The sequence below is a fragment of the Heptranchias perlo genome, chromosome 4 (assembly GCF_035084215.1).
Source record: "Heptranchias perlo isolate sHepPer1 chromosome 4, sHepPer1.hap1, whole genome shotgun sequence".
Classification (NCBI taxonomy): Eukaryota; Metazoa; Chordata; class Chondrichthyes; order Hexanchiformes; family Hexanchidae; genus Heptranchias; species Heptranchias perlo.
The window spans coordinates 108,464,793-108,489,761 of record NC_090328.1 but is presented as its reverse complement, the minus strand read 5'-3'; the positions used below and the strand labels follow the sequence as shown (position 1 = coordinate 108,489,761).

Sequence of the window (24,969 nt, the reverse complement as noted above, 5' to 3'; positions counted from 1 at the left end):
AAAATGGCAATAATTCAGCATTAATTGGCACTCTGGCGATCTTGTTAAGAGAGGTCAGTATGGTACAGTGGGTGTTCTTTTAAGTTTAGGTATATTTTAGAATCTGCTTTACTCTGCATCATGATCCATGGTAAACCCAATCAAGAGTAATGTTTCTGCTGACACTGAACACCCAAAGTGTTCCATACCACCAATGCCTTCAAAAAAAATTGCCCAAAAATTAAATTTCCAAACTATGAAAGAGTGTATTTTTATAAATTAATGTACCTGGCATGAAAATAGGCAAAAAAAACCCCTGACCTCTGTGCTCATATTTCCAATGTGTGCTCTCGGCGTCAAAACTCCACGTTAGGAGTGCACATTGATAAAATGAAGCCTGAAATGTTACGTTAATACCCATTCCAGTCCCTTGTCCTTGTACCCATTTGTTTTCCCCTCTTGTAGTGAATTAGTTGCCCTCAATAAAATGCTCATCTGTAGTCATATATGGACATCAGAACCGCTCTTGGGTGTCCGCCGATGCAGCCCTCTAACTATGCGAGAAAGTGTTTTCAGATGATCTCCCTTCCTTCTCCCTCCAGCCCAAGAGGAAGCACCTGCTCTTCACCCTGAACATGTCTGATGACCTAGCTGAAAGGTCACATTTGTTTCGATAAACTGGGATGTTTGTCAGAATTGTCGCGTGATCTGAAATGTTTGAAGAGATCTAGCTGTACACTCACTTCTAACTTATTCTCGTGTAATAAATTCAGAGCATTGCCCACAGACTTCTGTCTCATTCATAACATCATGGGAGAGTGGCTCCTACACAAAATGACTGCTTCCAAGCTGCTTCTGCCCAGTCATTTCAAAGTACAAAGCACAGCAAGAAGGGAGCTATGAGAGATATCAATATGTGTATAGCTGTCCCCATTTTAGGACCTTTTGGATTATGTGGGTGTTCAGGAAAATATCATTTCCCTTTAATTCTTGGAAGCTCAGATCTGAAATCTTAGCCCATTGGCATGTGTCTACCGATTGGATACCAGAATCAGAGAACAACAGTCAAACTGAATGTGGACTTGATGTCATTTGTGTTGCAATACAGAAATCCCAGCTCTTTCAGAGAACTTTCTTCAGTGGAAGAAGTACTACTGAAGGAATTAAACACAATTATGTTTTTGTTGCAGTCTTTTGGCAAATATGATTCTACTGATGAGTACTGTATAATTACAGTATTATAAAATTGCAAGTTCCCCAGGAAGGACGTTTGATTGAAGCAGCATCGTCCCCTGAGCTTGATGGTCATGCTATCTCCTCTCTCACCCCAGCTATATTGTGGAGGATAACCTGCATTCTCCCCATCTCCATTTACATCTGTGGAGATTGTATGGATTCTTCCCTTACCTCCTCAAATTAAGCTAAACCAGAAAAGTATTGGATATCCTTGTCTTCCCTGCTAATCAAGAGAAGGAGGATTGGATGTATTCTGTCTCCTTGAGCATAATATATAAATGAATACCACTATGCCGACTGCCAGACTACTAGGAAACACACATGCATACCCACCATAAGAAATCTAAGAATAAGATACGTATTTCTTATGCTCTTGTGTTCCCCCAAATCCTGTCACATTAAATTTTTTTGTTAAATGCGATTCTCCACCTCAAATTCAGCATGTCCCAATTATCCTTTGATTACAAATTTCAGCTGAAGATAAATCACCTTACCAAAAGTTTCACACACCTCTCCACTGCAAACCTGCCCCAAAATACAATACAGAAATATGTTCAGACAAAGGTAATGGATGACATTAAGAGAAAATTATTCCAGCAAATTACATCTTGTAATGCAGTTTGGGATTGTACAGAACAATTCAGTGATCAGCTATGTATGACACAAAATACAGCTTATTTTTCTTTGGCAATCCATAGTAAAATGCTGGGAGGGATATTAAAGCAGTTTCCACAAGCTTCTTCTAAGGGACATGGGCAAGATCATTACTTGTCAGAGATCTCAGAAAAGAAAAAAATAATATTTTCAAAAAATAACTAGAAAAGAACAAGATTGAAAAATACATAAAGGTACAAGCTACGGCAATAGTATGGCAGCAAGTTTGAGACATTTCACAACCTTTTCACTGAATGAAATGATAGTAATATTCCCTGTCTCAGTAATTGGTAAATGGGGAATACATCAGAGTTTGACCAAATAGAAATTCATAATGAAATAGGCACTCAATTACAGTACTTGAAAATTCATAAGGTACAGGGGCCAAGAGAACTAACTTAAAGAAATGATAGTTGAGGTGGTGGCAGATGTTTTGGCAACTCATTGGTAACAAAGTCGACACAGGGAGATGGAGGCAAGAGCTAATATTGTTCAAATCTTTTAATAACGTCAAAAGCATGACACTGGGAATTATAAATCTGTTTACTTGACATCTTTAGTGGGACTATATTGGAAACAATTCAAGTGCATTTAACAGAAATAAAGGAATAATTCCAACCAGCAAAGATTTATAGAAGACAGATTATGCCTAATAGATGCATCAGAATTCTTTTGAACATACACCAAATTATGAATATTCTATTTCATCTTGACTTTCTGAAAACATTTGTTAAAATCTTATTACCAGAGCCTTGGACTAAACTGGTAGCTCGTCAGATGAAGGATGAAATTGTATGGGATAATAAATGTGACAAACTATAATGGGAAACAAAAGGGGTTGATCAGTGGTGGTTCTAATTCAATTACTCTTTAGTTTTCTGATGCTTCAGTATTTATCATGAGCATATCAAAAGCAGGACGTCTTAAATTTGACACCTAGCTGTTAAAGCACGCAAGACCTGCAGAAGAAAGGTACATTTAAATGACGACGGCAGGTACATGAATAAATATGTTCAGCTGAGAACTGATGTTGAATGTAACGTATTATTGCAAAGTGCAAGCTATAGGAATGAAAAGAGTGCACGACGGAATTGATTGCATAAAAAGCTTGCGTTTAATCTATGCCAGGGAAAAGGAGTAGTAAATAGAGCTAGAGACTTGGTAGAAGACCAGGGAAAACCAGTCCAAGAATTCATGAAGATTTTCCTAGTTAGTAACTTCAAGAGGCAAACCATAAAGGATTGATTTACAGGAAAAAATATTCTATAAGAGGCGGCCAGAAGAGCCCAGTGATGAGGAAACAGATGCAGTGCAAGAAGTCTAGAGATAAGGAAATGACCGAGGACATTAATTGAACCACAAGGCCTTTCAAGGTCATTCAGGATAGCTTACTTAGTCAGTAGAGGAGAAGGAGAGCCAATGCTGATGGTGAGCATTCTTGCCAAGAACATTGAGCTCAGCTGCAGGAAAGTAAAAGTTAGTACATCTGACCTTGCTTGATACAAAATTTGAATGGTCCTGGAAAGCTATTTGGTTGGGAAAGTGATAGAGACAGCAGATGGTTTTAGTGAGCTGTGGGAAAGATACTTCTCGCCATATCAGATAATTGAAGTACTTAATACAAACAGCAGGGAAGCTGGAACATGAGCAAATACCTTTCTTATGGATTGGAAGTTGAATTAGAAAGAGTAAGAGGCAAAGAGGAAGAGTTAGAAAGAAAAGGAACTTGTTCTTCAGCAGGAATCAATAGATGAGGGCAAAATGACCAGAGGGAAATGCACAGAATTGAGATTCAAGGAATTAGAAAGAGGATAAACTTGGGGTTCAGGAAGAAATAGACCAAGGCAGGATGATGGGAGTTGTGTTCACAGATATGAAGAAATGACACAGCTGTTGTGGGATAGAGAGAGAGAACATTTTTCTGATCAGCCTGGCCAAGAGTGTCAAAATGCTGTTCTACTGTGGATATGTCATAACCACACTCAATTCCGTTATCAAATGCACTTTCCAACAGGGGTCGCTAGATGGCAATCAAGCAGGAAGAGTGACTGGTTATTTTTGCCTCTCCCTAGTTTAGAGGTATCGAGTCAATTGCAGCACCTTTACTGCTGCCCTAATCAGCCAACTCACTACAGAGTGAGGACCAAAACTGGGACTTCCTGGTCTGTACGGCTGAGTTGCACACCAGGCAGTGAATTTTCCAATTACATAGAATTTACTGCACAGAAACAGGCCATTCGGTCTATGCAATGGTACGGTTAGGGGAGCCTCTCCATGAATTGTGAATACAGCAGCCCTGCAAGATGTGTCTTTTGGTACCTCGTGCACTTTCTGGAAGCCATGCTCTGTTGGCAGTAACCACCAGAGATGTATTCCTAAGAGCTCTGTTGGTTACACAGGTACATCTGCTGCATATTGTTATGCCATCCAACATGGGTATGTTACAGTATATCACACTGGTTGCGAGGGCAAAGAGAATGCTGTGATTCAGAGGATAAGTCAAGCGGAGATATGCTGACCCACTATGAAACATTGTTGAGGCCACATTTAGAGTATTGTGCCCAGTTGTGGACATTGTACTTAAATAGTGAGGTGGTGAAAAGGACTCGGAGAAAAATGATGCCAGCTTTTGATCTATGAAGAGAGATAAGGAAACTATTCTTCTTGGAAAAAAAGATTAAGATGGCACATGATCTAAGTTTTAAAAATAATGAAGCGGTTCATATGAATGTTAGTGAGGCATATTATGCGAAACAGAGGTAAGAAATCTGCAGCACGTTGTCGTAAGTTGCAGAAACCACCTCCTGAAGCTAATTTTAAGGCAATATATTCCATGGAAGGCAAACAAAAGTCTCATTTGTGCAAATGAAAGCTGTCACTATAGGTTTCTTATGTAAATCTGGTTGACATTTATCTGTCTATTAAATTAGTGTTTTTAATTTCCCAAGTGGCTGTTCTGAGTATGCCAGTAGGTGCTGTCATTTGATGTCTTAACAGCCCTGTTCTTGAACTATCCTGACTCATTGATGCAGGTTGACGTAATACCGTGTAATTCTGGACTCCAAACCTTTGACTTGAGTGCTACTTCATTAAAATCAGATCTAATGTTCAGAATTTCTTGGCTTCCTAGCTGACAGGCTTGTCTGTCATTCACTGTGGCTTGAGATGCACCATGCAGATTTGCAGCAGTGATCCTGCACATCACAAGTTACTGATGTCAGCTGAGACCCAGAGTCTGTCTTCCCTGGACGAAGGGAGCGCCCCTCAGCACAGTTGCACACCGCCACCTGATAACTGGTTTCAGAGATGTACTGAGCTAGGCCTGGCAGCAGAGAGGGCCAGTCAGGTATGGTGCAGGAAAACCCAGGAGACTGCAAAGAGGAGCAAATACCTTGAAGAGGAATATAACAATGGTAGAATGAAGAAAATGTATATTTTTAACTCGACTTTTCTGAGCTGGGATTTAATTGTCCCTACTTGGATGCCTAATGATTGACAGTCAAGATTCATCTGCAGGTTTCTTATGGATGTTGGCGATGCTGGTTACTGATTTCCGTGAATTGGTTCCCAACTTTTGACTAGGGACCTGAAATGAATGGTGGTCTTGGGGAAAGAAAGGGAACAAATTACAAATATCTCCTCTTGGTACTTTTAAAAATAGTTTTACGGAATATTTAGCTTGGGAGAGCAATTTTAGATTAATTAATGTTTGCTTACTTCCCCCCCCTCCCCCCCAATAATCTTTCTCTCAAAAGTCTTGCCTTCCCAAAAAAGGATAAGCATTTTGGATTGACTGATCATGAACCTACATCCTACTGTACTGATAGTAATCCTATCAGATCCTCTTCAGACAAGAACTTTCTCCACAGTGAAAATAATCTGATGAAGTGCTGGCAATATGGAATAAAATGACAACAGACAACAAATTTATTGGAATCTGCTTTAATCACAGCTAGCACTTTGAAAATGCCTTTTATTTTGCATAAATTTGCTTCATTGGCACATTCAAACAATTAGGGTTGAAAGTTTTTGGCCTTGCAATTTGTGTTAATGAGTACATAGTAACAAGAAAATTTGGTATTTTTTACAACTTATTGGTTGCAAATATACAATAACGGAGAGTCATGGTGCATCTGTGCTGTGCACACATGGCAGTTTGTGACTGTTTGACAAGTGGCAGAATGCTGTGCGTTTTTTGACAATCCAGGGACCTTCCGTTTATGTTTTCTGTGGGGGTAAAGAGAGGTAAATTTCAATGAGGTTTCTGTGCAAATTGCATAGCTCTGTAAAGCCACTGTTAACTTCTGTCAGTTAGCCCAATGCAGATGTTTAATGTCATTATAGAGCCACCTACTATGGGTGGGCAGTGTTTTTTTCTCCCCAGTCATATTGTATTAATTCCACACCCACAAAATCACTAAATACAAGTGTACTAAAGTGTCTCTTTCCAGCATCCTTGCTTTATACTTCAAAAGCCGCCTTAAAACTACCTGTTTAACTGTGCCTTTGGTCACCTCTCCTAATTCCGCTCCTCTAAGGATCCGATCCCAAACAGTGGAGCACTTTGAAACGTTCGGTTACATTACCAGGTGCTACATAAATGTCAGTCGTTGTTTCTGCCATCCAAAAAGTTTATAAATTTGTGCCTTTGGAGATTCCTTGATAACTTTAGTGTTTAACTCATAGCATTTACTGCATGCCTCTGCTGTCAGCTATATTTTCTGTATTTCCAGTTAAATTCTCTCCTGCAGTAATGAGACATCTATTTTGATTATCACAACTTCATCAAGCAACCTTTTCCTTAGCCGCAGTCGATGGTAAACTGATTCTATGATAAACAGAGAAGCTCAAACCTTTGTGAATGAGATGAAAAATATTCTGCTGATTCCTACATGTTTGTAGTAATGAACTTTGACTGCGTGTGGTGGGGAGGCACAACGGGTACACAAAAGGGGCAGCTTAACGTCAGCTGTAGCCACTGCGCTATTCCCCAAAACAGTGACTCATCAGTTTTTTTCTGCAGTACTTTGTACCATTTTAGACCACTTATTTTTCCGTCTCACTTAATTCACACCTTCAGGCTCGAGATTGTAATTTATTTCCCTATGGACATATTTTTGAAAGGCTAATATTTGATATAACAGTGCCCTTCAGGCCCTGATTCAGGCAAATCAGATGGCAAAGAGCTGGATTGACTGACCGATTTTAAAAAGAAATCAACCTTTTATTTCATTAAGCTATAATTTTGCAGTACAAACTTACTGTTCCACCTTAAACATCAGTAACCACAACCTGTGCAGAAAACATCTGGAACTGGGTTCAAGTCCAGCAGATGGATTGCAAAAACTTCTTTCGATAGCTGTCAAGATTTCTTAAAGTAAATGAGTTTGGGCAGCTTTGACCTATTTCCCAATGGACCAGGAGTCCACTGCACAAACTCCCCTTAAAAGTTAGTGTAATTTAGCTTTCTTGGAGAGGTCAATAAAGACAAGTAGTTTGGGAAATAAAGAAAAGTCACACTGGAGTAGATTACCCTTAAGAGGTTATAATATTAGGACCTTGTGACAGTCAGAGAAGCACTGCATTGCATCCTGAACATCTTTACCTGAACTAAGCACGGTAAAGGGAAAGAAACAGAAAGCTTTAAAAGCACACAAACACAAATGATTAATGAAGAAAACAGTCGCCACTGTAATCTACTGATCTGCCAGTAAAATATGTTGGCAGACCACTGTAATAATATAATTAAACATCCATATTAGCCTTGCAAAGTAGAGCAACAGGTGACCCAAACAGCCCTCAACAGAGAGCATGGAAAAGGTTAAACTAAGATTTGGACAACACACATCTTGGCACAATTACATTTTTAACATTTAAGAGTCAGCTCACGTCTAACAATCGATCGACTGTTAATGTCCTCACTGCATGTGAAATGTTTAGCCACAGTATTCGAGGAAACACAGATTGGAACAGATGGACTGAGAAATTAAACAAAAATGTTTTGGTTATTAAAAAGTACATTTAGTCCGGAGCAGCACATTGGTCATTCACAATTTGGAACCCTCTTGAATTGTGTTTTTGTTTCAGCTTCTAGCTTTACATCATTGTCTTATGCTAGATAATGAAATACAGCAGCCACTGTTTCATTGCTTTTGATAACAGGCAAACAGTCTGAGGATTCAGTGTGATGTCATTGTAATGCTGTAGGCCTCATTACATCAGTACTTTAAAGTACAATACTCTGAATCTGCATAGTGCCCTTGTCTTTTCTGATAAATGCTTTACAGGCGTTACAAGGCTTTGTGAACATGAAGATGTCTCTGACACCAATATCATTGGACAGAACAGTGTGCGATAAAAATGTGGTATTTGTGGGTTTCCTCGCTGTACTGCATTCTTCAGCTTAAAAATAAATTCTGATCAGAAAGAATATCAAAATACCAACCTCTGCCTCTGGGAAAACAATTCTGTAACACATCCACGTGCTAGAAATGATTAACGTGTCTCACTAGACTATTAATTAATGACACGATCTTATAAGGATAGCCCTAGCATTAACAGCACTTGTCCGACAAACAAGGTGACCATCACCATGGTCTTGTGCATGTTTATGGGGCTCCCTGTTCATTGCTGAAGTGAAGTGCCTCTGTTGTACAACTTCTCAAAGGTGAGACTGTATTTCAGTGGGTTTATGGGGATAAGGATTCCGAGTCAGTTATGGTTTGGATCTGGCCCCAACGGTCGTGGAGGTGAGAATATGGTGGGAACATCCATATCTTTGATGAAGTAACGGAGAGGGTTGATGAGAGGAGTGTGGTTGATGTTGTGTATATGGACTTTCAAAAGGCATTTGATAAAATACCATATAATAGACTTGTTAGCAAAATTAAAGCCCATGGGATTAAAGGGGCAGTGGCAGCGTGGATACAAAATTGGCTGTGGGACAGAGAGTAGTGGTGAACAGTTGTTTTTCAGACCTGGCCTTGGGTATTGAGAGTATAATTTCAAAGTTTGCAGATGACACGAAACTCAGAAATGTAGTAAACAATGTGGAGGATAGTAACAGACTTCAGGAGGACACATGGTAGATGAAATTTAACGCAGAGAATTGTGAAGTGATGCATTTTGTTTGGAAGAATGAGGAGAGACAATATAAACTAAATGGTACAATTTTAAAGGGAGCGCAGGAACAGAGAGACCTGGGGGCATATGTACACAAATCTTTGAAGGTGGCAGGAGAAGCTGAGAAGCCTGTTAAAAAAGCATATAGGATCCTTGGCATTATTAATAGAGGCATAGAGTACAAAGGCAAGGAAGTTATGATAAACCTTTATAAAACACTGGTTAGGCCTTAGTTTGGAGTATTGTGTTCAATTCTGGACACCACACTTTAGGAACGATGTCAAGGCCTTAGAGAGAGTGCAGAAGAGATTTCCTGGAATGGAACCAGGGATGAGGAACTTCAGTTATGTGGAGAGACTGGAGAAGCTGTGTTGGTCTCCTTAGAACAGAGAAGGTTAAGGGGAGATTTGATAGAGGTGTTCAAAATCATGAACTGTTTTGATAGAGTAATCAAGGAGAAACTGTTTCCAGTGGCAGAAGGGTCAGTAACCAGAGGACGTAGATTTAAGGTGATCGGCAAAAGAGCCAGAAGGGACATGAGGAAACATTTTTTTACGCAGCGAGTTGTTATGATCTGGAAAGCACTGCCTGAAAGGGTGGTGGAAGCAGATTCAATAGTAACTTTCAAGAGGGAATTTGATAAATACTTGAAGGGAAAGAATTTACAGGGCTAAGGGGAGGGGACTAATTGGATAGCTCTTTGAAAGAGCCGGCGCAGACACAACAGACTGAATGGCCTCCTCCTGTGCTGTATCTACTATGATAACACCACAATAGACTGAAACCGGCTCTGAACAGCAACTCCCTGCGACAAAAATGAAGCAGTTTTGTCTTGTTTTAACTTTATAGAGCATCCCTATCATTTGGGACTAATCAGAAGTTGCTAGTAGTCAGAATCTCATCCCATTAAATGTTGTAAAATTTCGTCAGTTGTCTGCACAGCTTTAGGGAGGAGCAACGTTACTTGTGAACAGACACAGGCTGTGGTTAATCAGTTGTGTGTATGTCAGCCGGTTATTATTTAGTGTGGTCGACAGTTACTAAAACCCTGAAAGTTCTGGTAAATGCTTTTGGAGATATTTAAAGTGCTGTGGTTGTTCAAATGTGTGTGCATTAGTTTGGAACTTCCAAGAGATATCGTTCAGACTAGCACAGCTCCTGCAGTGAGAAGAAAAGAAACACTGTTCATGTACAAGATATTTGCACAAGAAATAGCTTAACATTTATATTGTGACCTTTTATTGTTTTTCCTTCATGGAGGTAAATGGTAGGGTTTCTGCTGTAACTGTATAAATGTTTTGAATCACTGCTCGTTATTCACATGTACATCGTCTGGAGAATAAATTAACTTAATAGTTTAAACCTAAAATGAGGTCTGATGTGATGCCCGACTACTTATAAAAGATGGGAGAGAGAGTTCTTCGGAGGTGCAGGATAATTACAGCAGCGAAATTAACAGAAAGATTGTTCCATATATAGATCTCATACATTACTGAAAGCTTACTTAAATATCAAGATTAGTGAAGATGCTCTTGAAGGTGCAGCGAGTTGCAACGCCCCAATGAGAGTGATCTGAGTTGCGGGATCTGAAAAATCTAGATTCGGAAGGGTAGAAAACACCCAAAAACATAACATAAGGCATGTCTGTCTAAAGTTTGTGTCTGACGACCTGCAGAGAGCTGTTAAAAAGAATGCAACAGAACAATGCCTCTGTTTCAAAACTGTTGTGTAATTTGTACTTACTTCAACAGCTCGCTATTGGTGCTTGCTGCTCTAAATCGTGTAATCTATGATAAAACCTGTTTGGTAGTTTCACCTGTTACTTTTAATGGCATGTAGTGGAGATCTTGCCTATACTTTTAGAGATGATATGCCTTTGACACTGACAGACTCGACTGCTTTGAAGTTTCTCCAAGTTCTACCTTCTACATATTGCAACTCATCCAAAACTCTGTGATCATGTAGTATTCTGCACTGAGACCTGTTCCGCTATTAGCCATGTGGTTGCCAGCCTTCCTGCTATGGATCAGTTTTATAATCCTTGTCCTTGTCTACAAATCCATCTTTGGCCTGGTCCTTCCCTAGATCCACAAACTCATTCAATCCAATGCTTCTATACAAGTTCCCCCTCTCTTTGCTCCACTTTTGGCTGCAGAGCCTTCAGCTGTTCGGCTCCTTGCTCTAGAAATTCTACCTAAGCCCCTTCGCCTCGCTACCTCTCCCCTCCTTCAAAAGCTTCCTGAAAACATACCTCTTCGGTCTTGCTTTCACTCACTACCCCTTACTCCCTTCACTGCTCAGGTTTTGGTTGGTTTCCATCTTTCTGAAGTGTTATATTACATGAAAAGCACTACATAAATGTAAGTTGTTGTCTCTTACCTTCCAGGAGATGCAAGACTTTCTATGGGAACTAACTTTTGTATTGGGCATAAAAAAATGTATCCAGAGAAGCTTGAAACGTAACACAAAAATTGGAATAATTACAGCAGATGCATCTGATGTTGCTGCTAAAAGTCATTGGAACATTGGGTGATAATGATCCTGGTTGTGTTGAGCTGAATGAATAGGCCCCTAATAAATAATCAGATGAAAAATATATATATTACAGTGTAGGAACAAGAATACAATGAATGAATATTTTAAATAAGAGGAGGATGCTGGAACTGCACAGCAAGTCCATCGGCATCTGAAGAGCTGTTTTGTGGCTACAGAAAAGTCATGATCCAGAACTTCCGTGATCCACCAACACGAAGGGACCTCTCTTCTCCTCCCGCCCCCCCCCCCCCCCCACGGTGAATAAGGGAAATTAGCATATAGTCAAGAGTTCCCAAAGTTCGATCTTACGAACATACAAATTAAGAGCAGAAGTAGGCCACTTGGCCCCTCGAGCCTGCTCTGCCATTTGATAAGATCAAGGCTGACCTGATTGTGACCTCAACCCTACTTTCCCGTCTACCTACTATAACCTTTGACTCCCTTGTTAATCAGGAATCTATCTAACTCAGCCGTAAAAATATTCAATGACCCTGCCTCCACCGCTCTCTGCAGAAGGGAATTCCACAGACTCACGACCCTCAGAGAAAAAATTTCTCCTCATCTCCGTCTTAAATGGGAGATCCCTTATGTTTAAACTGTGGCCCCTAGTTCTAGTCTGTCCCACAAGGGGAAACATCCTCTCAGAATCTACCCCTTCTAGTCCCCTCAGGATCTTATATGTTTCAATAAAATCACCTCTCATTCTTCTAAACTCCAATGTATACAGGCCCAACTTGTCCAACCTTTCCTCATAAGATAACCCCCTCATCCCAGGAATCAGTCGAGTGAACCTTCTCTGAACTGCCTCCAAGGCAATTATGTCCTTTCTTAAAGGAGACCAAAACTGCACACAGTATTCTACATGTGGTCTCACCAATGCCCAGTACAACTGTAGCAATACATCTCTACTTTTATAGTCCATTCCCCTTGCAATAAATGATAACATTCCATTTGCCTTCCTAATCACTTGCTGTACCTGCATACTAACTTTTTGTGATTCATGTACTAGGACACCCAGATCCCTCTGTACCGCAGAGTTCTGCAATCTCTCTCCATTTAAATAATAAATGTACTGCTTTTTTATTCCTCCTGCCAAAGTGGACAAGTTCACATTTCCCCACATTATACTCCATCTGCCAAATTTTTGCCCACTCACTTAACCTATCTATATACCTTTGCAGACTCCTTATGTCCTCTTCACAACTTGCTTTCCTACCTACCTTTGTGTCATCAGCAAATTTAGCAACAATACATTCGGTCCCTTCATCCAAGTCTTGCATGCATGATGCAGTGATACCCAAGGCACAGGAATGAAGGAGAAAAAACATTACATTGTTGAATTCACTAAAAAAAGGAGCTGAAATATAAATAACACAAATAGCTGTGCAATGAGGCAGTGTCTTCAAGCAAGGCTTTATTTTGTGAAAATGCTGGCAGATAATCGGGATGGTAGGTAATAGGTGTGCAGATAATAGGGGTTTCTCTGTAAAGCTTGATATTGTGTGCTCTCACTCACACGCTCTATTTTCTTCCTCTCTCTCTCTCGATGTTCTTTGCATCCAGTAGTGTTAACTGTCTCTGGTGCACAGCATGTCCTTCTGCAATTCATCCTCCGTTGTTTATGAAGTACTGAAAATCTGAAGATGCAGATTTTCAAATTACTTGGAATCCTTTTGATTACCTCCATAAATATTTTTCTTTCATTCACTGATGACTGCAAGAATATTAGAGTATTGATGGTGCATAATGATAATTGAATTGAAGTAGACTGCAATAAATTGGATTCTTTTTGATCAAGGCAAGTTAGCCATTTTCTGGGGGGAAAAAATCTGTCAAAGAACGGATGATGTGTTATAGGAATGTATTGTTGAGAGTCTGTATGTGAGGATGAATCTGTATTTACTTATCCCTCTCCCCAAAGTTCCTCCAGGCTCTCCTGAAAGGAGGTACAGTACCACAGGTGCCCACAACTCTCTGGTACTTTGGTTAAGTGACATTCTGCCTCCATAAGCCTACACAGTGAATGATGGCAGGGTCATAAATTGTGGGAACGTGACACCCAGCTTTAATCCAGTTAAATCCTGCAACTCGTGTGTGTGTGACGCAGACAGACAGAGACGCACACGCACTTACTTTTCAGCAGGAGTCCCTTCACAATCACAAGTGGGAATGCTCTCTGATTCTTCCATTTCCCCCCTTCCACTCCACCCCCCCCCCCCAGGAATATGGAGGCAAATTATAATACTCCCACCATTGCCTAAACTGAGGGTTGCACACATCAGAAGTCAAATATGGATCCTTTCTGTTCTGTATACATCAGCACCACACTACACAGTGCAAAAACCGACTGGGCTATTAAATGACTGTTTTTCATTGAAAATATTATTTGATGGGTGGAATTGTAATGAGAATAATATTGGCAAATGATGACCATCACGATGGAATCAGTAATAAATGCCCAATTCATTATTCTTGTTCCAGTACATTTATCAATACTTAACTGTGTCTATTGTATTTAATTGGAATGGACTGAGTGTTTATTGCTAAGTTTTAGTGAACTCTGACAATCATGCACTGGAATGATTTTTGAATAGGCTAATGGTGCAAAATAGTGTTGTGAAATAGAATTTTTTGTCTTGAAATATTGAGGAATGTTGAAAGAATGTTAGGAGGAGTACTTGGGAAACGTCACCTGATTATGGTGGTTCTGTATGTTGGCAGTCAGACATGTAATGCCACTGTGTAACAGGATGTGGGTCAGTGTCTAGGGCCAGGCACTTCCCTGCTGAGATGTGACAATGGAAAATGGGAGGGACAGTAGGTGTGGGACTGTTTGTTTTTGTACAGCTCTGGATGGTTAGCTGAAGATTGGTATGGGTGGGGCAAAGGAGCAGCTCACAGATGATGTGTAGTTCGATGAGGCTGGGGGACAATATAAAGAAAAACACAAGGCTCTGGATGTAAACTCATCCAGAAAGACACTCATGTTGAGAGGGGAGGAAAGCACTTTGAACACATTTCCTGCTCCTGATTATTTAAAAGTATTATGGGGTGAAGCTGTGAAGTCTCCATAGTTGAAATATCCCACTAATACCCGCTGCCTAGGCTCTCGTATAAACAATGGCTCCTTTGGTGAGATATCAGCGGACTGTTATCACTTTTGAAATCACATCTTGGGAAAGCATTACTGCCTTCAGGAGAGGCGAGAGGAGGAAACTTTTTTTGGAGGATGAGTTATGTGTTGTCTGTTAATAACTGGGGATTATAAGTATGCATCTTAAGTGAAAAGGTTATTCACTGGACTAATATTTTGATGCTGTACTGGAGAGCAGTTCACTTTGGATACTTTATGCTGTTTTCATGGAGAAATGGACAAAATCATTATAATTGAATTCCATTTATTCCATCACTGTAAATAAGTGGGGCCTAACTATAAATCAATATAAATCAATACTCCTCATATGTATGCCAGAACCCCATGTAATAAAAATGGAACTTTTCTTATTTAGTCACTGTAAACCCAGTGGCCCTGAAAATGAGTGCTATAATAATGTTTTTTAGATAGATAACCTTAATCTTGGATTTTTGTTTCAGAATCAACATCATCATCATTTGTCATGGAAGCTACAAAAAGCTCCAATGTTAAGATGACCACCACCACCACAGTCGCAACGACAATGGCTTCAGGAAGGAGAGTCAAGACCACAACAACCCCAGCACCGGAGAATCCTCCATTACTTCATGGGACCACTGCAAAGGCACCAATAGCATCACAGCTCCCTGCTGAGGGAACAGAGTGCTGTGAAGCCACAGACAAACGTGACATATCTTGGCCCAGAACTCAACCAGGCGAGATGGCTAAAAAGCCGTGTCCTCTGGGAACAATAGGTAAGAAGCCTAATTCGTGTAAAGTTCGCTTCTGAAATTTTAAATTGACCAATGGCTTTATTTTCTTAATTGAAACTTTTTCACACTGTGATTTACTTCTAACGATTGACTTTGTAAGATTTAACTTGCATTATTTGGAATCAAAAAAATGAGATAGGGTTTTATAAGTAATAAACAGTGATTCAGGCACTTTGAATATCTTCGGCCTGTAGTTTGAGAGATTCTACAGCCTGTACACACTCAGAAATGCTAAGGTTTCTTAAAAGGTTATTTTGCTGTGCCATATTTATTTGAAATCCCAGTCTGACCTCGGTAATGCTTTATTGAATGTTAACATAGGAGGAGGTCATTCAGCCCATTGTGCCTTTCCCAGGAACAGCTCCACATAGAATCATAGAAAGGTTACAGCACGAAAGGAGGCATTCGGCCCATCGAGTCCGTGCCGGTTCTATGCAAGAGCAATCCAGCTAGTCCCACTCCCCCACCCTTTCCCCGTAGTCCTGCAAATTTTTTCCTTTCAAGTACTTATCCAGTTCACTTTTGAAAGTCGGATTTGAATCTGCCTCCACCACCCCCTCGGGCAGTGCATTCCAGAACCTAACCACTCACTGTGTAAAAAAGTTTTTCCTCATATCACCTTTGGTTCTTTTGCCAATCACCTTAAATCTATGCCCTCTGGTTCTTGACCCTTCCGCCAATGGGAACAGTTTCTCTCTATCTACTCTATCTAGACCTTTCATGATTTTGAATACCTCTATCAAATCTCCTCTCAACCTTCTCTGTTCCAAGGAGAACAACTCCAGCTTTTCCAGTCTATCCATGTAACTAAAGTCCTTCATCCCTGGAATCATTCTGATAAATCTCTTCTGCACCCTCTCTAAGGCCTTAACATCTTTCCGTAAGTGTAGTGCCCAGAACTGGACACAATACTCCAGTTGTGGCCGAACCAGTGTTTTAAAAAAGGTTCATATTGACTTCCTTGCTTTTGTACTCTATGCCTCTATTTATAAAGCCCAGAATCCCGTATGCTTTTTTAACCACTTTCTCAACCCACCCTGCCACCTTAACGGTTTATGTACGTATACCCCCAGATCCCTCTGTTCCTGTACCCCTTTTACAATTTTGGAATCAGTCAGAGCTTTACAATGTAATCTCATTTCCCTAGTCTTTCCTTATAGCCTATAATATTTTAAAACAACCAAAATGAAGACTGCTAGAAAAGAGAAGACTGAGGGGTGACCTGATAGAGGTCTTTCAGATTATGAAAGGGTATGAAAGGGTTTGATAGGGTTGATGTAGAGAAGGTGTTTCCACTTGTGGGGGAGACCAGATCTGGGGGTCATAAATATAAGATAGTCACTAATAAATCCAATAGGGAATTCAAGATAAACTTCTTTACCCGGAGAGTGGTTAGAATGTGGAACTCGCTACCAAAGGACTAGTTGAGGCAACAAGCATTGGTGCATTTAAGGGGAAACTAGGTAAATATATATGGGAGAAAGTAATAGAAGGATATGTTGATAGGGTGAGATGAAGTAAGAAGGGAGGAGGCTCACGTGGAGCATAAACATGGACCTGTTTCTTGCTGTACATTCCATGTAATTCTATTTAAGACCAGATATTGAGGAATATACTATGATATGCATTAGTGTATCTATAAATTGCTAATGCTTGTCAGCAAATTAAGTCGGCTGGGGGGAATAATTTTCAACGTTGCCACATGGGCAGAATCGCCAGCCCATTGTAGAACCCGGCTGATTTTCATCCCATTGATTTCAAGAACTAGTAGATGGTTAGAGAGCAGTGTTGATAGAGATCAACTGGCTGGCTGGCTGCCTGTCTAGCCCACTTCCATGAATTAAAATAGTCTATGACAAAAGAACAGCCTGAAAATTTAGGGAGGGAAGAGGAATGATTATTGTACCTGTTTACAAATATACACTTGACATTTTTTCAATATCTACAGGTGTAGCCACTTATACATGCTTGTCACCTGAAGGATTCTGGGATCCATTGGGTCCAGATCTGAGTAACTGCAGCTCTCCATGGGTAAACCTGCTGTCTCAGAAAGTAAGTCTCCCTATTTAAGCTGATTATATCTGTATTTATACAGTGTCTACATTGTCATTAAACCACCACTTCTCAATTTGCCTTGTCTTCCCTGCTTGTTCAACCTTGGTGAAGCCATACACCATGGATCTTGGCCCTTCTCTGGAAAAAGAAAACGAGAAAGTATTGAAAGAAAAATATGGTCTGAGTAAGAAGCAGATTGGTGGTGAATTGCTCCATCACACTCTCCCATGCTCCGATTGGAGATTGTAAGTGCAAAGCTACGGTCATTGCTACATCAGTAGCTTCCTCTCCATTCTTCAAAATGGCATCAGTACAATTCCCTTTCTTGCACAGTTCTAAATGCTTATCGAGGTACAGGTGGATTTTTAAAAAACTGTTGATCAAATTGTTTCCACAGGGCCGGATTTTCCTGTGGGCAGCATTAGTTAGACTTGCACTTACCCGTAGACTTTCTATGAGCTTTTGCATGACAAGTTCCTGTAAATTAGAGATCCAAGAAGCACGGCGCCCTCTACAGAGCATGTGGGACCTGTGTGAACAGGGCAAGCAGCTGTGTATCTCCTTAACCAATCAGATTGAAGCATCGTTAATAACAGCGCAGAGTCTGAACCAGGAAGTGTAAGTTAGAATAGTGAATTCAATGTCAAATCAGGTACAGAAAGTAAAATAAAGAGAGGGTAAGAAAGATTGAATTAAGAGACAGAGATAATAGAGACAAAGAAAACATTTTTTTAAAATGTATTTACAATGTTTTTTAATGTCCAACAATAATTAAAATCTGAAGGAATGAGATGCCACACTTGTAAAAGTTAATTTTCAGTGCGAGAGAGGTTGTTTGGCAGTAATTAAGACTTACCACACGTTAAAATGGTACTTAGACTTGAAATGACTCAACAACTTTTTTTTGGTGAGTTTTGCCCGCATATATCTGGTAAGTACAGAAACGTCATGCTGTTCAATACATTTGTATTGTCTCCGGACCTCGAGATGCCATTTTCCCGCAGCTTTTGGAGGAGCATCGTATCTCGGCCAGCAACTTCCAGATTTCCGCATTTCATTGAGCACGTGCAGTTGCCGGAAGTTACTGTCCGATTTGCATGTGAATAACGGTGAGCGCTGTTAGCCTCACCGTTATTTTTACAGCAATATCCAGCCCATGGTGTTTAATAGACAGAATTGTTCTTTCGCAAAATACCTGTTGTTTGGATTTATAATTGTGAACCATTTGCCCAGTCAAAATGCACAGCCCCTTTAAGTACTGGTCACGGTTTGCTGCAGTCTGTAGGAACTTAATGAGCTGCACCATAAGCACTTCATTTTGTGGAGATCTGAATGCATTCAGTTCCTCTTCAGCTGTTTTTAAAAATGTTAATGTGTCATAAACATTCATCAGCGTTAAAAAGGCATTAAAATGTGGAATACAGTTTTTCACAGATAAAAATGAGGCGAAATTAAAGTATCTGTTGTGTCTTGAATCCACATTAGTAATGTGCAGTGATGCTGTAAATTGATTTTATTAGAAAATGAAGACCAGATGGGACTTTTCACCATGAAGTTTTTAGTTTAGATTTTTCTTTTGCATGCATGCTTACGTGAAAATGTGGTACAGTTTGAGTCAGTTCAGTTTGTTTGCTCATTGGACCAACATAATGAAGGATTGCCTGAAAGCTGGATAAATTAGTCAGGCTGCTGCCAATTTGACTGAGTTGGAGAAGTGTTTAACTTCTGTTTGCCATGTTTGTGTTAAAGCTGCGATAATGGATAATATTTCTGCTCCAGTGTGTGTGCTTTTTGTTGAGGAGTGGTCCACTTCAGCTCTTGTAAATTGAGTAATTTCAGCTCGGTTTCTCTTGAGTAGCTTCTCATGTTTGGTACCTTTTATGTTGCCAAGATTTTTCTGTCTGTGATTGTTGGAGTTTGTTTATATTGTTATGATAAAGAATGCAACTTGAAAATCTACATTTTAAATATTTTTTATATTGGAGCTCGCTGCTGGAAGGAGCATGTGCAATTCTTAAATTTGAGATTTTCTGCTTTTTTAAAAAAGAATGTTGGAAATACCATAGAAGATTCAGACATTGGAACAATCTACGCATCGGTTAGGTGTCAGCCTTGGCCACGTGGTAGCACTCTTGCCTCTGAGTCAGAGGTTTATGGGTTCAAGCCCCACTCCAGAGACTTGAGCATCTGAAGTGTTTAGATAAAGTAAATAAAGAGAAACTGTTCCCATTGACGGAAGGGTCGAGAGCCAGAGGACTCAGATTTAAGGTGATTGGCAAAAGAACCAAAGGTGACATGAGGAAAAACTTTTTTACACAGCAAGTACTTATGATCTGGAATGTGCTGCCTGAGAGGGTGTTGGAAGCAGATTCAATCATGGCTTTCAAAAAGGAATTGAATAAATACTCGAAGGGGAAAAATTTGCAGGGCTATAGGGAAAGAGTGGGGGAATGGGACTAACTGGATTGCTCTTGCAAGAGCCGGCATGGGCTCGATGGGCCGACTGGCCTCCTTCTGTGCTGTAGCCATTCTATGATTCTATTCTATGATCCTGTGCAATGAAGGCTGACACTAGAGTGCAGTCCTGCCCTTTCAGGTGGATATAAAAAAATCCCATGGTACTATCTGAAGAAAAGCAAGGGAAGTGACCTGGCCAACCACATCACTAAAACAGATTATGTGGTTAGTTATCTCATTGCTGTTTGTGGAATCTTGTTGTGTGATTTCCCTACACCAGCAGTGACTACACTTCAAAAGTATTTAATTGGCTGTGAAGCGCCTTGGGACGTTCTGTGCTCAAGAAAGATGCTATATAAATGCAAATTCTTCAATTGAAACTAAACCCAAACAGCATTTGAATGTTCGAAACAGTTCAGAACCTTTTATTTTCATGGGCTCATGGAATCAGACAGAAACAAAATATTTTGTTCAATTAAAGTTTTATTTCTTTCCAGAAAGCATCCCCAATTCCTCAAGCTGAAGCTTTATACAAGTGTGCATAATTTTGTTTGGCCAAGAATCAAATGATGCATATGTGAATTTAAAAGAAAACAAACAAATCAAGCAGCAACATTCATCACATACAAGCGTAAAGTGTAAACATGTAAAAAATGTAAAGGTCATTACACCCTCAAACAAGAGGGATGATTTCCAGCTTTTACAGTGTGATCTCCCCTCTGCTTGATTCCCCCTCTGTTATCCCTGATCCTTATCCCAAATTTGTCGAAGGTCACTCAAAGATCTATAAACAGATGAGAAAGGCACTTTGACCTGTCTTACCTCACACATCCTGAAAAGCTACAGTTTCCCCATCACTGCATTCAACTGTGTACATGTCTGTTAAATTAATCCAAAGGTTTTTACAGTCAGTATCATATGGGAGTCCATTCCATTCATTGATTGCTCTTCAGGTGAAGAACTACTTTCTGACATCAGTACTAACCTTGCCAGTTTGAACCAGTGCACTGTGGTTGTGCTGTCAAGATTTATCTTCAGTAATGCTCCAGATTTGTATTGTTCAGTGTCCTGTATCGCTTTATAAGGCTCCTCTAAGTTACCTATTTTCAAGGATGACGAGCCCAAGATTCTCTCGTCTTTCCTTGTAATTCCGGCCTTTGACACCAGAATTAGTCTTGTGCCTCATCTCTGCATCACCTCCAGGGCTTGAATGTCTCCCTTGTACCTCATGACCAGAAATTAGTACAATTTACATGATACAGTCTGTCCAGAGCACTGTACAGTTTCACCATTGTAACTTGTACTCTACTGATTTAGTAATCTAATTCAGCATTTTTTTTTGTTTTGTTTCCGTTTGCTCCACTGTGACCAAACATGTGAATCCTTGGCTCCCTGATTAGGCTCGACTGCCCCTTTCCCCATGCTGCAAATTTGGCCAGTTTTCATGGGGTTTCTGAATCCAGATTGTTGCTGCAAACCAGAAGCACCACTGAAAGTCAGTATATAGAAAGAAAGAACTTGCATTTAGATAGCTCCTTTCACAGCCTCAGGTTGCCCCAAAGCACTTTACAGCCAATGAAGTACTTTTGAAGTGTAGTCACTGTTGTAATGTAGGAAATGTGGAAGCCGATTTGCGCACTGCCATGTCCCACGGCAATGTGATAATGACCACATAATCTGTTTTTGAGATACTGTTTGAGGGATAAATATTGGCTAGGAGAATGCCCCTGCTCCTCTTGGAATAGTGTTATGGGATCTTACACACCCAGGTGAGAAGGTAGAATGGGCCTCTGTTTTAACGCCTCCTGTGAAAGACAGCACCTCAGAGTGTAGCACTCCCTCAGTACTGCACTGAAGTCAGCTTACTCAAGTGTGACTTGAATCCACAAATTTCTGACTCAGAGGCGCGAGTGCTACCACTGAGCCATGGCTGACACCTGAACCAAGCAGCCATGGCTAGCTGCAACTCACCGTGAGAGTGCCTACAGACTAACAGAAAGAAAGAAAGACTTGCTTCCACTGAGCCACAGCTAACATCATGTTGGAGGGATTCAGAGAACTCATGACTGCATGCTGATCTATGCTCTCTCAGATCATAGTAAAGAGGTGCCCGGAGGAGTCAGTTGACACTCATGTCAACAGCAGTTCTTTGTCATCATGTAACACTGCACAAGTGACTGCATACTTCACTCCTGTAACCAATAAGCTCCCAAAGACCTGAGCAAAGGAACCCCAAATGTAAATGCATCAGGAGACATTGTTTGACAGACTCTCTGAACGTCCTGTAGCTGGTCATTTAACTGGGCACCAAGCCAATACTGCTATTCCCTCAGTCAGTGGGCGTTTAGGAGCAGAGCAACTACACAAAACACACAGGCAAATTCACAACTAAAAAGGGGTAAATGTATGGAACATATACAGCAGGTGCACTGAATCAAAATTCCATCAATTCTAATCCTGTTGTCTGCCATTCTTTAACGTGCAAAATAGAAAGTGTTATTTGTCCAAAAATAAATGAGTTTGTTAAGAACTGCACACAAAGTAGAAAATAATGGTGACCAATTGCAAAGCCCCCTGGGAGAAATGGGTAATGAGTTCCTCAGGCACTCATCTTCCTGACTGCAATAACTGGTCCCTTCCCCCAGACCAGTTAAAGCATATGAAACACTGCTTTTATCACCCCACATATCTGCTCTCTGCTGGGTACAGGCATGCAGAGGTGATGTCAGCCATGGTTGAATTGCAAAGCCATGACTGAGGAGCCAACTGCCCATCCTTTATCCATGATGTTTGATTGCCTTGAATAAAAAGAATCATTTGTATCCCTAGGAACAATGCAATGGTTTAATCATTTTCTGGTGGGATTGTATACCATTTACAAATAGATGGAGTAATAGAATCATCGAAAGGTTACAGCACAGGAGGAGGCCATTCAGCCCATCGAGTTCACGCCGGCTCTATGTAAGAGCAATCCAGCTAACCCCACTCCTCCACCTTATCCCCGTAGCCCTGCAATTTTTTTCCTTTCAAGTACTTATCCAGTTCCCTTTTGAAAGCCATGATTGAATCTGCCTCCACCACCCCCTCGGGCAGTGCATTCCAAATCCTAACCACTCAGTGTAAAAAAGTTTTTCCTCATGTCACCTTTAGTTCTTTTGCCAATCACCTTATATCTGTGTCCTCTGGTTCATGACCCTTCCACCAATGGGAACAGTTTCTCTCGATCTACTCTCTCCAGACCCTTCATGATTTTCAATACCTCTATCAAATCTTCTCGCAACCTTCTCTGTTCCAAGGAGACCAATCCCAGCTTCTCCAGTCTATCCATGTAATTAAAGTCCCTCATCCTTGGAATCATTCGAGTAAATCTCTTCTGCACTCTCTCTAAGTGCGGTGTCCAGAACTGGACACAATACTCCAGTTGTGGCTGAACCAGTGTTTTCTAAAGGTTCATCATGACTTCCATACTTTTGTACTCTATGCCTCCATTTATAAAGCCAGGATCCCGTATGCCTTTTTTAACCACTTTCTCAACCTGCCCTGCCACCTTCAACGATTTGTGCACATATACTCCCAGATCTCTCTGTTCCTGTACGTTTTTAGAGTTGTGCCCTCTAGTTTATATTGCCTCCACTTCCTTCCTACCTAAATGTATCACTTCGCATTTTTCTGTGTTAAATTTCATCTGCCACGTGTCCGCCCATGCCACCAGCCTGTCTATATCCTCTTGAAGTCTTTCACTGTCCTCCTCACTGTTCACTACCCTTCCAAGTTTTATGTCATCTGCAAATTTTAAAATTGTGCCCTGTACACCCAAGTCCAAGTCATTAATATAAATCAAGAAAAGCAGTGGTCCTAGTACCGAACCCTGGGGAACACCACTGTACACCTCCCTCCAGTCTGAAAAACAACCATTCACCACTACTCTCTGTTCCCTGTCCATTAGCCAATTCTGTATCCATGTTGCTACTGCCCCCTTTACTCCATGGGCCGCAATCTTGATAATAAGCCTACTGTGCGGCAGTTTATCAAACGCCTTTTGAAAGTCCAAATACACCACATCAAATGCATTGCCCTCATCTACCCTCTCTGTTATTTCATCAAAAAACTCTATCAGGTTAGTTAAACACGATTTTCCTTTAACAAATCCGTGCTTGCTTTCCCTAATCAATCCACAATCGTCCAAGTGACTGTTAATTCTGTCCCGGATTATCGTTTCCAAAAGTTTCCGCACCACTGAGGTTAAACTGATTGGCCTATAGTTGCTGGGATTATCCTTACACCCTTTTTTGAACAAGGGTGTAACATTTGGAATTCGCCAGTCCTCTGGCACCATCCCCATATCTATGGAAGTTTGGAAGATTATGACCAGTACCTCAGCAACCTAGGATGCATCCCATCTGGACCGGGTGACTTATCTACTTTAAGTACAGCTAGCCTTTCAAGTACCTCTTTATCAATTTTTAGCCCATCCGGTATCTCAACTATATCTTCCTTTACTGAGACTCTGACAGCATCATCTTCCCTGGTAGACAGATGCAAAGTACTCAATTGTACCTCAGCCATCCCCTCTGCCTCCATGAGCGGATCTCCTTTATGGTCCCTAATCAGCCCCACCTCTCCTCTAACTACCCGTTTACTGTTTACATGCCTGTAGAAGACTTTTGGATTCCCTTTTATGTTGGTTGCCAATCTATTCTCATACTCTCTCCTTGTCCCTCTTATTTCCTTTTTCACTTTCCCTCTGAACTTTCTATATTCTGCCTGGTTCTCGCTTGTGTTATCAACCTGACATCTGTCATACGCCCCTTTTTTCCGTTTCATCTTACTCTCTATCTCTTTTGTCATCCAGGGAGTTCTGGCTTTAGTTGCCCTACCTTTCTTCCTTGTGGGAATGTGTCTAGATTCTCCTCTTCAAAGGCCGCCCACCGTTCAATTACAGTTTTGCCTGCCAATCTTTGATTCCAGTTTACCCAGCCCAGATCTGTTCTCATCCCATTGAAATTGGCCCTCCTCTAATTGAGT

At 40.7% G+C, this 24,969-nt stretch overlaps 1 protein-coding gene across 10 annotated transcripts in view; it reads left to right on the top strand.

The window, feature by feature from the left end:
• Nucleotides 1-24,969, top strand: part of adgrl3.1 (adhesion G protein-coupled receptor L3.1) — a 602,649-nt gene that overhangs the window by 469,076 nt on the left and 108,604 nt on the right. For all 10 annotated transcript variants that reach the window (XM_067983447.1, XM_067983448.1, XM_067983439.1 and 7 more), the window contains 2 exons: nt 15,121-15,414; nt 17,381-17,484. In XM_067983447.1, the coding sequence (XP_067839548.1) occupies nt 15,121-15,414; nt 17,381-17,484 (398 nt within the window). The remainder of the gene's footprint in view (nt 1-15,120; nt 15,415-17,380; nt 17,485-24,969) is intronic.